General features: G+C 30.7%; 2 protein-coding genes across 7 annotated transcripts; one reads left to right on the top strand and one right to left on the bottom strand.

The window, feature by feature from the left end:
- Nucleotides 1-801: 801 nt before the first annotated feature.
- On the bottom strand, nucleotides 802-7857 carry LOC106784655 (cytochrome b5 reductase 4). 3 transcript variants are annotated; one of them, XM_014744443.1, is made up of 11 exons: nucleotides 7369-7453; nucleotides 5091-5344; nucleotides 4632-4802; nucleotides 4430-4530; nucleotides 4197-4332; nucleotides 3833-4104; nucleotides 3516-3738; nucleotides 3149-3443; nucleotides 2973-3059; nucleotides 2716-2874; nucleotides 802-2637 (listed from the first exon to the last, which is right to left on the bottom strand). In XM_014744443.1, exons 2-11 carry the CDS (start codon nucleotides 5161-5163, stop codon nucleotides 2583-2585), a joined length of 1572 nt encoding a protein of 523 aa, XP_014599929.1. In that variant the 5' UTR covers nucleotides 5164-5344; nucleotides 7369-7453; the 3' UTR covers nucleotides 802-2582. The 3 variants fall into 3 exon arrangements, with proteins under 3 accessions (XP_014599929.1, XP_014599928.1, XP_014599930.1); XM_014744442.1 differs by lacking the exon at nucleotides 5091-5344 and having other exon boundaries at nucleotides 7369-7857; XM_014744444.1 differs by lacking the exon at nucleotides 7369-7453 and having other exon boundaries at nucleotides 5091-5361.
- On the top strand, nucleotides 7406-15608 carry LOC106784656 (fatty-acid amide hydrolase 2-A). Of its 4 annotated transcripts, none has more exons than XM_014744447.1 (9): nucleotides 7406-7494; nucleotides 11445-11655; nucleotides 11734-11937; nucleotides 12011-12216; nucleotides 12359-12501; nucleotides 12587-12765; nucleotides 12845-13234; nucleotides 14718-14900; nucleotides 14989-15608. In XM_014744447.1, exons 2-9 carry the CDS (start codon nucleotides 11449-11451, stop codon nucleotides 15085-15087), a joined length of 1611 nt encoding a protein of 536 aa, XP_014599933.1. In that variant the 5' UTR covers nucleotides 7406-7494; nucleotides 11445-11448; the 3' UTR covers nucleotides 15088-15608. The 4 variants fall into 4 exon arrangements, 3 of the variants coding, with proteins under 3 accessions (XP_014599933.1, XP_014599932.1, XP_014599931.1); XR_001381438.1 differs by lacking the exons at nucleotides 7406-7494; nucleotides 14989-15608 and adding exons at nucleotides 9517-10438; nucleotides 13357-13530; XM_014744446.1 differs by lacking the exon at nucleotides 7406-7494 and adding an exon at nucleotides 9521-10196.
- Nucleotides 15609-16256: the final 648 nt, after the last annotated feature.

Genomic DNA, 16256 nt, shown 5'->3' with positions numbered 1-16256 from the left:
TTATTGATTATCCATTTATCTATCTATCTGTTTTTACTGTTCGCAAAGTATAATAAATTATTATAATCGATTTTTGTGATAGTAAAATCCATTTTTAATTTAATGAATTAATTTAAAAAACGAAGGGTTTATTTAAACCTCTTTTTTTAAGTTATCTTATTAGTTGCCCATCATTCCGTTTTTATCCGACCGCAAAATATAATAAATAATAATAATCGATTTTTGTGTGATAGTAAACTCCATTTTGAATTTAACTAATGAATTCATTTATAAAAGGAAGTGTTTATTAAGGCCTCATATCTTTTGTAATTTTCTTATTGATTATTCATTTATGTATCTTTTTCCGTCGGTAAAGTATAATAAATAATAATAATCGATTTTTAATAGTAGAATCCATTTTGAATAATTCAAATTGATAATCGTGTTTTTCAATAAAATACTGTCGATGTATGTATTTGTTCATCGATCGTTTCAACCCGCATCTGTATTGTACTCTCTACGGTTAATGAACATTTTCCCCCACACTCCTACCTACCCCCTCTCTCCCTCTATCTTTCTCTCATTTGTTTAGCACTTTTTGAGAATTTAATAGGAAGTATACATCCGTGGTAGCATCGAGAGATCGACAAATAACGCAACACGCTTTGATACGTTACGAAATAAACAAGGTTGATGCTCTTCCGTTGCAATTGTTCTACAGTATAATTAATTGCGAAAGAAAGAGTAGGAGGAGGAGAGCGAGAAAGAGGGGAAGAAAAAGGCAGTGACGATGAAAGGTCGATTTGTACGAGAAACTTCAGGTCATTGATTACGTGTTTATTTTCTATCGGAGTCGTATACACGTTTAGTGTCGGTTAAATCCATGAAAATATTTAACACCATACGATATGTGAATTTATGGTACAAACAGTATTCTTATAAATTAATATTTTCAAGTAATAGAGTTTTTTTAAATATTTAATTCTTTTCTATTTACAGTTAGTCATATTGATCATTTTCCGTACTCGGAATTAATTAAAAAAAAAACAAATTATTTAATATTGTCACAAATATTCTGCATTACTTAAATATATCTTGCAATTCATATATCCAAAAATATCGGGCGTTATTGTTTCTATTAATGTTGTATAATAATTCCTGTTGTAATATTTGTTTACTTTGAAGAAGACTTTCTTTAATAATCCATCACATTTGTGTAATTTCATTTTAATCACAGCTAAAATTGAACTATCAGTTTATCTTACAGTCGGTTAGTTTGTTTGGTTGCATAGTATAGAAAAATTATTATTCGGTAAAATAGACACTTCGAAAAAGATTGGCGTTTGATATAACTTACGATAGATTTTAGTAAAAAGGAATGTAGCCAAAGAATCATCTATCGTCTACGTTTAAACATTATTATTATTATTATAAGATATAGAAAATAATATTCTATGTTTTTATCAGTTTAGTATAAATGCTTCTTGTGACAGGACAGATATGGATGGAAATATTCTTTTTAACGAACAATAGTAAAACTTGCAGACTTATGATCAAAGTAAGATAGTTGTACTCATAATTCGCTTAACACGTTGATCGTATAACGCGTAGATCAAGAATTTTCCTTTCAAGGCTAAAATTTACCCTGTATACATTTTGAAGACATGTATTGAAAATTATCCGTAAGACAGTTCTCTCTTTTTTTTTCTTTTTCATTTAGGAACCTATGCGTTTTAAAATTTCAACAAACATCCAACATTTGTCGTTTATTCGATTCGATTCGATTCATTTCGAAGCTCTCATATTTTGTTGAAGTAATATTATTTTACTTATAAATTTACTTATATTTGTTAAACGGTATTAAATATTTGTCTTATTTTTCTATAAATAAAATTGTGTGCAAATTACTTGAGAAAATCTATTTAAACTGAATGAAAAACAACGTTAGCTGATTTTTGGGTTACGTAACCTTGAACGGAAATATGATTGTCGCCCAAATTTGGACTACGCGACGATCAACGTATTATCATTGATATTAATCGAAAAAAGAGAGAAAAATAAGATAATAAGAAGATTATTTATCATCTTCTTTCGAAATTATAATCAAATATTTGTCTATACATGTAAATACATCGAATCTAAGTACGCGAATACTAAAAAAATTCATAATTCTTTTCCGACAAATATTTATTGTAGATATTAATAACCGAATTAGAAACGCTTTGTTTTATTTCTTTATACTAAACCGGCTCGTACAAGACAGACAAAATTCGTCTAATAACAAAATTTAGTTTAATTGATTGAAACAGGTACGTTAAACGTACGACGCATCCAAATTTAGTATCAAGCGTTTCCCTTTCTTTTCTTTCTTTTTCTTTGTTTTTTTTTTTTTAGATTTATCTATTAATTTCAATTCCTTATTCGCAATAATAAGCTCTAAGATTTGTGTTTATAATTTTAGGGATGGATAGTACAAGACTTTCTTGAAATCCCTCAACACATTCGATTATCCGTAACGAATTTGTACAATAACTTAAACCCAAATTTTAAATTCTTCCTTCAATGATCGAGCTTGGAATATAAAAACAAATTTTAAGATTATCTCAATCATCGAATTCGTGTATTTGATAGGACTTCCATTTGAAATTATGAAGACATCTATGAAATCAAGGACATCAAAATCATTAATATATTTATTATAAAATAAAGTACTATATATATATATATATAACTCACTTTTTTGCGGAAACCATGAATCCTTTAGGACCACAAACAAACACACAACTGTCAGGTGAATAATTGCCTATTAATTCTTTCAAAAGTTCATCAGATATCGAACCACGTCTACCATTCCATAATTCTCCCGCTTGCGATAGAATATGCGTAACTTTTAATCTAAAAAAATTAATCGAACAAATATATTAATATACAAATTAAATACAAACGTGGGGAAAGAGAAAAAACTTGTTTGATTGTCTAATAGTAATACTAACTTATTTGTATTGCAAGCTCTCTCTAATTGTTCTACATAGAACATGTTATCTTCATCCTTGTTGAAGTTTAAAAGATTGATACTTTTCCTACAAGATATTTTGAATAAAATCTTAATTATATATATTCATTAAGATATAGGATTAAATGTTTAAAAGAAATAGAATGGAATCCTTACACGTGACGCCTTGCAAGAGATCGTTGAATTATTCCTAACATCACTGTTAGTCCTGTTCCAGCAGCCAACATATGAATGACGGTAAAACGATCAAAGGATTCAACGATAAAGTTACCAAGTCCGTTACTCAACGTGATACTTTCTGAAGTTTTCAAAGCTGTTATAGATGGACTAAGAGCACCATCTTCGTATCTTTTAATCATCAGGCATATACAATCTGACGTGTAATTCGGTGCCGTGTTTTCCGGGTGAAGACAGGGTGGTACAGGTGTATAATATCTAGAAACCTCAACACCTGTATTCACAAGTTAAAAGAAAATCAAATGATTATTTAAATTTCGTTACGCAAGGAAACAACTTTGCTCACCTGCAATGTTCATTTTTGCTTCCAAGTGTCTACCGATTGGTATTAATTCTAACGAATCTTTAGCTCGTAAAACTAACAAGTGAACTAATTTACAAAGTGGTGTGTTCGTTAGGACTTCGTATCCTTTATAAGTTCTCTTATTGGTTATTGGTTCTCGTGATAAGGTATGATTACCTTGAGTTTTCCAAACAATTTTATCCTTTTTTTTGAACGTAAAATCTACCTAAAGTTAGAAGAAGAAAATAATCAAGTTTGCTAAGTAATCATTATTATTATAACAAAGTGAAAGCTGTTCAGAATGATAGATAGCAACTTACTTCCATGTTTTCATAATTTCTACTCCAAGTAGGAGGCCATTCGATTTCTCCAGCTAATTCAAGCTCGTGCGTTACAATATTTTTTTCAAAAGATAAATTAAAAACGAGTTTGGTATCATTTATCCTCGATAAACGATAATAGATACCCTGATAATCGTCTATACTTTGATAAAACAAAGTTATGGTGTTAGACGTTTGACGCCAATCCATCTTAATTTTTGAAACACCGCCATCGGTTTCTTCTTCTTTTTCTTCCTCGCTTGTACTTTGAGCTAAAAGATTAAACAAACGTTTGACGTTTAAAATAGGAGAGAACAAAATGGGAAAATCAGCATAAATACACATAAATTGTGTTATTTTTTACTTGTGCAACTTTTCAAGAGATCATTTGCAATAGATGATTTTCCATTGGTCTTGGATGTATTTGAAGTCGAAGAACGACACAGTCTACCAACGACACATTTTTGAAGAAGACTTTGATAATTTACCCAAGCGTGAACCTGTAAGGAAGGATCTATGGGTGCCTCGGGAATAATAATCGTTCAATACAAAAAATACGCGTATTAATTGACGTTAACTTCGTTAAGATAGCCTTACGTTATCGAACAATTTCGTGGCATCCTTTCCAACTCCTTTCATTAATTCGTCAATTCCTCCTGGATGGAAATCCATGTAACGTGTCACATTGAAAACTATTCCTAAGTTAAAAATAAAAATAAAAAAAAAAGTTAAAGAGAAAATTAGCAAGCGAGTACAAATATTTGCATATGGAAATTGTAAGAATGAGTAAACTTCAAACCTCTTATTGCAATCCACGCGTCGTTTTGCTTATTATGATTGGCTAATTCAGTTAATGTGACTGTACGTGGAATTCCACCAACTCCAGTTAAATCCACTCCTGAATTACCTAATCGTATCCAATCCATGACACTGTGACCTGGTGCTAATGCTGTCTTATTTCTTGGATTTCCTAGAAAGAAAAATATACGGTTAAGATATCTGCAGATGAATAAATATGAATAAATATTTATAAAACTCATTTTAATTTGTCAATCACAAACAATATATTTCAATGATTAAGTAATAATAGCCAACATCTCTTGTTAACTAAATATATAAATTAAAACGAGTTCGTTAAAAAAATTGAATCATTTTAGCAGAACGTAGTATTTAATGTAAAATGAGTTTATTGCATAAGAGCTAAAAATAAGAGCTTGACATAGAACATAACTAATTGGCAATTGGACTAATTACTAACCATCTTGAATATGCAATTCAAAACTCGGGGTTGAAACGTTGGAAAATAAAGATAAGCAATAGCATCGTGACATGTTTTTTATTTTTATTTTTTAATTGTATGCTTAGTGTGGATCATCCAATAAGATCGATCGATCCTTTCCTTCTGCGAAACTGAGTCCATCGATAACGAAAAGTGGATCGAATTTGTAATTTCCTTCTTTAATTTTTAAATACTTGCTTCTTATGCACAAACACGATGGACAACATGCAAACCTGTGTATGTATATGTGTGTGTATGTGTGTGTGTATATATTCGCTGCGTAAACTGTAATCTTCTAAACAATTTAAGTGTATTAATTAATATAAAAATGTGTAGCTAATTTGCAAACAGCATTTTACGTATAATCATTTAAATAACATCATATGAAGAATTTATTTTCTATTTCATATCACCGTTTTACCTTTAAAATGATGCATACATGTGTTTGTTTAATTTAGAACAAAGCTAGATTTGATCAAACATAATACAGTTGAGAACTATCGAGTTCGAAGTATCGATTTATTCCTTTCCAAGTATCGAAAGCGTCAATTTACTGTATAGCAAGCATTATTAAATCATAGTTTTCGCATAAATGCTAGATCATGATATAAACAAGTTTGAAATGTGAATTTATAATATATTAAATCGAGTGACGCAAATAATTGTATTCAAAGTAAAGCACATAAAAACAGTAAACCTAATAAAAAAAACTCAATGTCCACCGCTGCTATTATCTTACATTATTTCTAATCATAAATATTCAATAAAAAATAATAGATAAATGTTGCATAGAATATTTCTTATTAACGATAAAACATGCATATGTATCTTACATCTGACATTTCATTTATCTCTCGTTAGAAAAAATAAAAAAAAAAACTGAAATATGCAGAATAATCGAAGTAGGTTATAACATCCAATCGATTATCGATAAAAAAATTTGTTCGGGAGTATCTGGTAAACCGTTAAAGAAGGAAATCATTCTCATGATGTATTCAACAATAACAATATGTTATCGTAAGGAAAAATATAAACAATGAGTCATTATTAACGATAAGGTAACATTGACTTTAAAAAACCAAATGTTATTAATCGATATACACATAGAAACGAGTAAGCACGAAAAGAGTAAAGATTAGATGATCGTTTCACGATGGAAGATTGTTCAGGACTGTGGAGGAAACGGTAGACTATATGGATAACGTTTCAAACAGGTAGATCAATATAATACACACAGTTAGAGAGAAAGAGAGAAAGAGAGGGAGAGGGAGAGGGAGAGAGAGAGAGAGAGAGAGAGGTGAGCTTGGTGTTCTGGTCATAAAATCCCATTCGTGTTTCTAACACTTACTTCACAATTTTTTTTTCATTTTTGTCTCATTTAATTTTCAACTATAAGTATACAAAAAAGTTCAATTTATATAATAGAAAAAAACATGTGATAATTAAATCGATAAATAAAATAAGTCATAGACATTGAAAGATATATAATGAGTAGAAAGCTATTTTATCTCAAAAGTTATACGCATAAGCTTTTTCGAAATTTAAGTTAACTAAAAAAGTTTATATTTCTATATATGTAAATCGGCTATTAAATAAAAAGAATATTTGCATACGTATACTGCGCACATTCGTGTCTAGTGTGAATAATTATGCAAACGAGTTTGATTAATAAATAGAAAATAACCGACAATATTTAAAAAATAATACTGTGACGTTCCGCCACGATGAAATCGTTGCTTAATCTTTTTCGACATTCTTTCACGAAACACTGACTTGGCATAACGGGCACCCCTCTTTCCCTTTCAACGAATCTGCCTGGTCCTGGCTAAACTCGGTGAATGCAGAGTGGCTAAAACAGGCTCAACAACTAAATTCTAATATTCTCGTCTTCGGGACATAACATTAATACACCTCATAAACACGAGTACAAATTATTATAATAATTTTTGAATTAGAAATTAAAACGCGTAGCAGGAATGATCATGAATTTTATTTATAATAACCATATAATCAAAAACGTCGTTAATTGATTATTAATTATGACTTTAAATAATTCTAAATTTCTTCATGTGGAGGTAATTGCTTATAATGGACTAAGGGAAAAGTGAGGAGGTTTTGGTGGGGGGTGGGATTGTGGAGGTAGTAGAATAAAAAGAGAAAAACGAGGTAGAGGAGGAAGAGGTAGAGGAGGAGAAAGAGGAAGAGAAGTAAGAGGAGGAGGAAGAGAAGGTGAGTCAAGAAGAAGACCATAGCTTACCAGTCGCCGAGCCAGAAGACTTCGTGGACGATCCAGTGTCATTCGTTGAACTTACATTGGATAATTGTTTGACATTAACTACTCCGCTCGGTAGCAACAGAGTGTTTCTTGCTAAGAGACTAGTAGGTGAGGAAGATTTTACACCGATCATCCTCATTTTATCTTGCAAATCTATTTCATCCATATCCGATTCCTTATATTCCTCGGGTGAACTTATTTTTTTCATATTTTAACTTTTATTTATTAAGTATTATTTTATTTCTTTTTGCTATTCCCCCTTCCTCTACTTTATTTTCTTCTTTTTATTTTTCTTTTTTCTTTTTCTTTTTCTTTTGTTTATGAGTCATTCAACATCACATCAACATTAACGTCAATTTTCGATCGTTGTTTTTCAATAGCACAATTATCTGCTCACGTTTTTATCTTCATCGAATCCTTAATTTTTATAATAATTTTCTCAGAAGAATCGTTGTTTAATTTTTTTCTTCACTGGAAAAAAAGACAAATATTTTGTTCAGTTTTAAATTATGGACTATTAGAGTTAATGTTTTGTATATATAACGAATGTTGAGGAAGTACTTTCAAGCAATAATTCATTTTACATAATCACGAAAATAAATATAGAAAAGATCAAATGATTTCTTTACTATAATTTATAGTTTAGTATTTTTTGTTAGATATTTATGAGTACAAACGGCTTGTAAGAGAGGACTTTGAGTTCAATAAAAGTTTCCTATTTCGAAGAAAAATATAAAAGAGTACATAAAGCACTCCTATATGACAAGTATTGCGTCATTTTTTATTTTGAATTTAGTTATATATGATAGGAAATGTGTACAATTCAGGCATTATGTACAATGCCTAGGCATTGTCCACAATACCGAGCCGTTTTTGTTAATGTAGGAAACAGAATACACACATCACAAGTGTGCTGCACACACATCGACATTAAGTTTCAGTTTATAGAGATATGCATAGTATATATGGGGGCGGAGAGGGGGGGTTGTGTGTGCCTGTTGCCCAATAATGTATTTTTCTAGCATTGCATAAACAACGTGTGCCGCAATGATAAGATGATGAGGAACAAAAGATATATATATATATATATATATCTCACTCGTAGATTGATATGTGAAATCATCATCGAAACTATCCTTAAATGGATTTATAATGATAGAATATATTGCGTATCAAATAAAATATTTTATTTTGAAAGTCTAAAACAAAAACATTCGAAGAAATTGAAAAGAGTGAAAGTATTCCATCTTCGTATATTTGATTTACTTTCACCTATCGTACATACAATGATAAATAACTTTCGAAAGTGACGACAGAATTCAACGGCAGCCTTGACACTCGAGAAAATTACCTTTGACTTCAATGAATCTAATTGAATAAAGAAAATTGAGCTTGGCTTTTGATTGAAAGATCAGAAGGCATTCACCTTTCGCGGGCCCGCATATTTCAAATCTATTTGCTATCTCTTTCTCTCTCTCTATAAAATTAAATCTACTCCATTTCTTTTATCAAGGTCACGAATATTAGACGAAAGCAAGGAAGCTGTTCACATAGAACAAAGTTAACTTTCCCAAGCGTAACTCTTTAATTACGAATTATTACAATAATAATACCAGTTTATTTGAACTGTACTACTACTACGTTAGCAAACAATCGATCATAATTGTGTAGACAAAAAAAAGAAAAAAAAAAAAAAGAAAGGTATAGATGCACGAAGAGAAACTTGCCTAATCGAGGAAACCATTTGTGTACGATAAAGTCGAACAAGCGGAAACGAAGAAAATTCAAAAACAAAAGTCAGCTTCATTAGAACGCACGTGGAAATGATAACGTTTTCTTTTTTTATCAAATTGTAGTAGATGTAAGAACCTTATCGTTAACTGTTCACGAGCAACTGCGATTGTGAGGTTAGATTCTGCCATTGCTTTCGAGATATCGAACGAGTCAGTCTATCGAAGCTAACTTCGAGTTTTTCGAGAGAGATTTTACCTATACGCTTGCGTGGGAACAAAATGATGAAAACAGGGAGAGAGGTGCGGTCTTTTCTCTTTCTCTCTCTCTCCTTCTCTCTCACTCTCACTCTCTCTCTCTCTCTCTCTCTCTCTCTCTCTCATTCTCTCTCTCTCTCTCTCTGTCTTTTTCTCAGGTTTCTCTCCCTTTTCGACGACAATATTCATCACCCGACGGATAAAAGTAAAGGAAATAGTAGTAGAAAGTTGTGAGTTTAGTTGCGATAACAGTCATTGATAACCTGTTGGTTGTATCGACTGTATCAACATTTTGTACTATTTTTAAACCACCAAAGAGCATCGCGTGCACATTTTTAAACGGCTTAGAATGAAAACAAAAGAGACAGGATGTTCGTGTGAAATGGATGAAAATTAGAAAGAGAGAGAGAGAGAGTGAGAAAGAGTGAGAGTGAGAGTGAGAATGAGTAAGTGAGTGAGTGAGTGAGTGAGTGTAAGAGAGATAAGCAAAGGAAGCGTTGAAAAGAGAAAGATAATACGTGGACTGACGTTTCGTTGATCACTCGTGACCACTTTTAAATCGCTCATTAGTTTCTGATCGTGTTTCTCTGTTTGCTACACATAGAGACGAAGATACACAAAAGGGGATCATCCATCCTTTTGAGCAGTGTGTGCTTTGTGTCAAATTTTCTCTTTACCGGTTTGTTTTCAAGTCACCGAACGGAGGAGGGATCAGCTAACTAGAACGTTATTTCCTGTCTTCCGATCGTTCTCGAATTTTTGTCGCATATTAACGAAGAAAATTAAGTGAAATTTTTAGAAACGTTAACGTTTTTTTATTTCGTGAGTATCGCATTTCAAATTCATTACTGCCCCGCCTCTCTTTTTTTTTTTCGATCATCCCTATTTCCACTCCTACAATTTCGTTTTCATCATTTTTTGAAATGTATTTGTTATATAAATAACGATAAGAAAATAATATTTCTGAGTATTATATTGAATGGCATTAATCAAATTTTGGATAAGCCCAACACGTAAATGGCGTTTGCATAATACTCGACACTATTATCGACGTTACTTTAAAGGTAAAGTTATTCTTTAAGTTGACTCACGCAATTCTCTTATCTTCCATCATAAAAATATTAAAGCGAAATAAAATGTTTTATGCGAAACTGTCAAACTCACATGGCATCATCGACCTTGCAATTGTATTCTTTTTTTAGATGATAACACTCGTTGCCGGTTTCCCCTCTTCATGATCATCATCATCATTATTATCATCACCTTTTTCTCTCTTCCTCTCTTTGTACGTGAGATAGTACACGTTTACTATTTAAACGACTGGAAAGAGATAAAATGAAAAAAAACATACTCGTTTTAATAATCTTTTTTATCGTTTAATACGTTCGATATTCTTTACGTGTTTTATTTCTCCGTTATATTTTTTTTCTTCTTTTTTTCTTATCTATTAATTTCTTTTATATCTTTTTATGTTATCTGATAAAAACCAATGAGAACGTTGCAAGGCTTTTTTTTACCATTGGTGGATCAAAATTTAACGAAAATAATGAATTATTAATATATATAACTTTATCAACATTTAATTCTTATGTTGACCCTCAAAGTTTTTTTATTATTTACGATCAAAATTTTATCTCGTTTGAAAACATATTTCCGACAATTTCGTTATTAAACTAAACTCGACTAACGATTACGACGAACCTTGGATTACGTTTCATTTGGTCGATTAACTCGGCACAAGGATCCTTACAAACAATTTTCTTTTCAATCAAACTCATGAGGAAAAGAAATAAAACTAGCGATAACGTTTCAATAACAATTTCGATAAAAAAAAATTTATTATAAAAATACCATCTCGTTTGTGTGTTAAGCTTGTTTTTCTTTCTTTTCTTCAATTGTGTTATCTCGAACATAAATTGGCTTACATAATTAATTTGTTACATTTCCTTCTTAATGCACTAACGATCAAAATAAACTAAAGGCGAACGTTCAGATATATTTTAAAAAGTTAAACAAATTAAATTATATATTTATTAATACTGTTATTTGTCTTTTTCTTTTTTTTTGCAGAATAATGGCGAGCAAAAATAAAAACCAAAGGAAAAGTAGTCCACGAGGACAAATATTTTATTTAATTCATCGTTTAATCGAATTCATTGCCAAATGTATATTTTCATTAGCAGCTTATATTCGTGGGCCAAAAGAAGGTCAACCACCTATAAACGATTTAACACTTTTACACAGTGCAACTACGTTAGCTTTTAAAATTAGAAATAAACAAGTATGATCACGTGTATTTTAATTTAATCATTGATTTATCAATCCTATGGGTCACCGATTGATTTTCTTTTATTTTTAGTTAACTTCCGAGCAAGTAGTAAAGTCGTACATTGAGAGAATACAAGAGATTCAACCAGTATTAAATTGTGTAGCTGAAGATCGTTTTGAGGAAGCTCTCTTAGAAGCTAAAAAATACGACGAAATGTTAGAATCTCCTAATGCACCATCTGCGAAAGTTCTTGCCAAAGAAAAACCTTTCCTAGGTGTTCCATTTTCAACCAAGGTAAAATCTTTCTCTCTTATCAATTAAATAACTATTTTCTAACAATATGTATTAATCATCGTTTTATACATAGGATTGTATTGCTATAAAAAATATGAAACAAACGGCTGGTCTGGTTTTACGAAAAAATATTGTCTCAGAGAAAGATGCAGAAGTAATAAGATTGATGAAAGAAGCTGGAGCTATTCCATTAGCAACAACGAATGTTTCAGAAATTGCTATGTGGTGGGAAACCCATAATTGTTTATACGGTACCACGAAGAATCCGTACAACACTAGGTAATTTGTTTGATCTAGGACAAACCCTATTGATTTGAAGTTGGAATGTTAATTACCGTACTTTTCTTCTTGCACAGCGCATATCTAGTTATCACATTTGCTATTCGAATTTCATTTGAATTTGTTGTGTTATTATTTTTAGACATATAGTAGGTGGTTCTTCCGGGGGTGAGGGCTGCATACAAGCAGCTGCCGGTTCACCATTAGGAATAGGATCTGATATTGGCGGCTCTATTCGCATGCCATGCTTTTTCAATGGAATTTTTGGTCATAAACCTTCCAAAGGTTTATATTAATAACAAAAAATCATTGACGCCTATTATTAATGCTTTTAATTTTTAATTTAACTAATCATTCGATCCAAATTTAGGTATTGTTTCTACTGATGGTCAATATCCAAGTCCACACAACGAAGATCAAAACCAATTACTCGGGATAGGCCCAATGTGCAGATTTGCACAGGATATGAAACCTGTTCTTAAAATAATAGCTGATAAAAATGCGGAAAAATTGAATTTAGATGACAAAGTTGATGTTTCGAAACTCAAAGTAAATTGAAATATTTTCCACAATCATTTTCAATTAATTGTTTTATAATTGATTAATAATATCGTATTATTTTGCTCAGTTTTATTACATGGAGGATGACGGAGGACAATATTTTGTATCGCCTGTAAGCGAGGAAATAAAATGTGCTATGAGAAAAGTGCTTCTTCATTTTGAGAAAGTGTATAAAATAAAACCTACGAAGTTACAAGTACGAAAATTAAAAAAAAGCGCTAATCTGTGGTTCGCAAACATGACATCAAAAGGCGATAAAGATTTTTCCTACGAATTGTCTAACAGGAGCGGACGTATTAATATTTGGTGGGAATTTACAAAGTGGTTAATGTTCCTAAGCAATCATACGTTCATTGCTCTAGTAACAGTAGCATTTGAGAGGTTAGGTATAAGACATGGGAGTGAGCAATACACAAAACTTATACAAGAAAGTAGAGACCTTTACCAAGAATTTCAGGTAGGGTATATATAAATTTGTTAATGGTGTCTTTAAAAATCACATAGGGATCGAGACTAAAATACTCTGCGTCTCTACGTGTTTACTACGTGTAACGAATCTCCATGCCTGTAACTTGTTAGGATCGGACTTCTTCTCTTGACTGTTTTGCAATGTATTTGCAATGAAAATAGCCAGATATGATTTGTTCTTGCCATAGAATCATGGATCGTATGTGATCATTTCTTAATGGACATGATTTTTATTTCCTCACGAGTCCAACGTAAATCTGACGTGGATAAAGCAATATTTCTATGGTATTGCGTGCTTCTTTTATAAGTAGTCTCTACAATATCGTTTTACACATATCTGCATGCAAATAGATAATATATAATGGGTAAACAAAGTATTGGAACACCTTACTTTACCGAATCTTTTTTCATCCGATACAAAAAACAACATCGTGCAACATGAATTTACTTTCATCCGAAAAAAATTGCAAAATTCCGCTTCTTTCTGTAAGCATTTTTCGTTTTAAATCCAATCGTTTGTTTTTTTTTTATTCATTTCACCAACGAGCTGCTTATTCCTCGTAGTTCTACCATATAAACCAGAATAATGGAAAACATTTCTCACAGATCAGGTACAAACAATCTTACCTGAGGTTGTAAACATCATTGCAAGAAGTTCCAAAGGATTTATTGGACATCTTCTATTATAAATTGTCGTTAATCTCCTTGAGTATATATTTTCAGGCATCCCGATCCTCGTTTATTTCTTTTAACACCATTTGCTTCTTATCTTTTATTCACATCACACACTTGATAAGTTTAGGTTTTCTTTGTCACCAATTTGACAATAACTTATTATTAGACCTTCGTCACGCAAAAAAAAACAATTTTATCTCAATGATCGATATTTCGGATATTTGTTGGTAGAAACGATTACTTTGCAAACTATAATTCTGCCCTAACAATGAACCAAGGCTTGCATAGTTCCTTGTATATATATATAAGGAGCGATGATCACAGAAACGTTGACGTGCAAATATTTATTCAGCTATAGAATTTATCATTTTATTCGCATTTATTCTTTCGTTAATAACTTTATGAGAATTTTTATCAAATCATATTATTATTATTTGCAAAAGTTACCGGAAAATGGTTATTAATATTTTTCTCCTATTCAAGTAGAATTACTTGAAAAGCATTATACAAATACTTTTTTTACCCACTGTATATATCAAAGATCGTATTACAAACAATTATTCGAAATTATCTTTCAATTTATCTTTGATCGTGTGAGAGAAAAGAAAAAAGAGAGAAAGAGCGAGAAAGAGAGAGAGAGAGAGAGAGAGAGAGAGAGAGAGAGAGAGTGACGTTTTAATTTAGAACCGATGCATGCACCTTAAATACATTCTAGATTTTTAATTAACATATTACAACAAATATATCGATTATAATATGGATTATTATAGTTTCATTTAATTTGATATTATTTGCAGGATATTTTGGGAGAAGACGGTGTTTTCTTGTATCCAACTCATCCAACGGCAGCGCCGTTACATCATGAACCACTTATAAAACCATTTAATTTTTCATACACTGCAATTATTAATGTCTTGGGTTTACCAGCCACCGCTTGTCCATTAGGATTAAACAAGGAAGGAATTCCAATTGGCATACAGGCACTGCATTATATTTTTTTTATACTTCATTTGAAATTTTCAAGCACAAATTAATGAAAGTTAATTAATTAATGAATTATATTTTTAGGTCATTGGTGGTTTATATCAAGATCGTTTGACGTTAGCTGTTGCCGAGGAAATAGAAAAAGCATTTGGGGGATGGGTTCCTATCAGTATCATAGCTTAAATATTAGACATTTTAGACAATAATAATTTAAAATGCATTGTAATGCATTGACATACCAAATCCTGCCTTTCTTGACTCTTGAGTAATTCAAATTTTATAGAAGAAAAGATATCTGTGTATTTAAGTTTATAAATGAAAGGTACAAGTTACCTTTACACATGTGAGACATGTAAGACACGACATGTAAGACATGATTGATACGATTTAATTTTTATTTTATTTTTTTATTCTGATAATAATATCTTCTATAAGCATATTTTTATTATTATTATTATTAGTAGTAATAGTAGTTCGAATGAAAAACTATTAACAACTTCATTAACAATCCATTAATATAATTGCTCGTATTATTGAAATAATCCATTCGAATAAATCATTTCTACACAAAATATGGATTATATAGTAAACGCAGATATGAAAACTACCTCTGATCGAGAAACTAAATTTCTACTACTATGAGCATTTATAAATTTATACTTTCCAAAAATAAATGTCTTTCTATATGATAATGTATTCGTTTATAAAAAAAAAAAAAAAAAAAAAAAGAAAAATTAAAAAACTATGACTAACATACGAGAGATATATTTGTATATAAATAAAATATCATGTATCACGTGTTGAAAGCAGATGTATTTTTTTTTTACTTCGTTCTTCTTAGGGATTTGTTTTTTTATATCTATAAATAGAAAAATATATTCATCATAGGTTTCTGTGTAGACTTTTCTATTTTCATACACAAAAGGATAAGACGTAGATATTGTTTAATAGAAGAAGGAAGAGGCGTACTTTTTGGTAATGTGATAAGATAAGCCCAATGTTATTTAAAATCATCTATTGATGTTAATACGACGTAATATATATATATAAATATATTTTATTGTACTGTAAAATAATAAATTTTTACTCTATTATTCCATCAACAAGTTAGATTCTCATTTATTATCATACTTAAATCATTTTCCATAGGAAATTTTATCGTTTAAGGGGGTATTCTGGTCTAGAGACATAAATTTTAGGTCATTTTTGGAGTGCTGTAAAAAAAAAGCAATCAACATTTTTTGTATCCATTTTTTTATACATTATTTATTAACATTAGAAGAATACAAAAAAAAATTAAAAAGTCAAAAAAATCCAAAATCCTGTTAATTATCAGCTGATGAAGTGGGGAG

Source organism: Polistes canadensis, unplaced genomic scaffold, assembly GCF_001313835.1.
Source record: "Polistes canadensis isolate GaletaPanama2010 unplaced genomic scaffold, ASM131383v1 scaffold_38, whole genome shotgun sequence".
NCBI lineage: Eukaryota > Metazoa > Arthropoda > Insecta > Hymenoptera > Vespidae > Polistes > Polistes canadensis.
Note: the sequence above shows the minus strand (reverse complement) of the source record. Positions and strands in the feature narration are given on the sequence as shown.

Coding starts and splice junctions, on each gene's coding strand:
- LOC106784655 (XM_014744442.1), bottom strand. CDS start 7,594: ATGAAAAAAATAAGTTCACCCGAGGAATATAAGGAATCGGATATGGAT. Junction 4,531..4,631: donor CGCGTGGATTGCAATAAGAG/GTTTGAAGTTTA, acceptor TTTTTAACTTAG/GAATAGTTTTCAATGTGACA. Junction 3,060..3,148: donor TCTCTTGCAAGGCGTCACGT/GTAAGGATTCCA, acceptor AATATCTTGTAG/GAAAAGTATCAATCTTTTAA.
- LOC106784656 (XM_014744447.1), top strand. CDS start 11,449: ATGGCGAGCAAAAATAAAAACCAAAGGAAAAGTAGTCCACGAGGACAA. Junction 11,656..11,733: donor TTAAAATTAGAAATAAACAA/GTATGATCACGT, acceptor TTTTATTTTTAG/TTAACTTCCGAGCAAGTAGT. Junction 14,901..14,988: donor GAATTCCAATTGGCATACAG/GCACTGCATTAT, acceptor TTATATTTTTAG/GTCATTGGTGGTTTATATCA.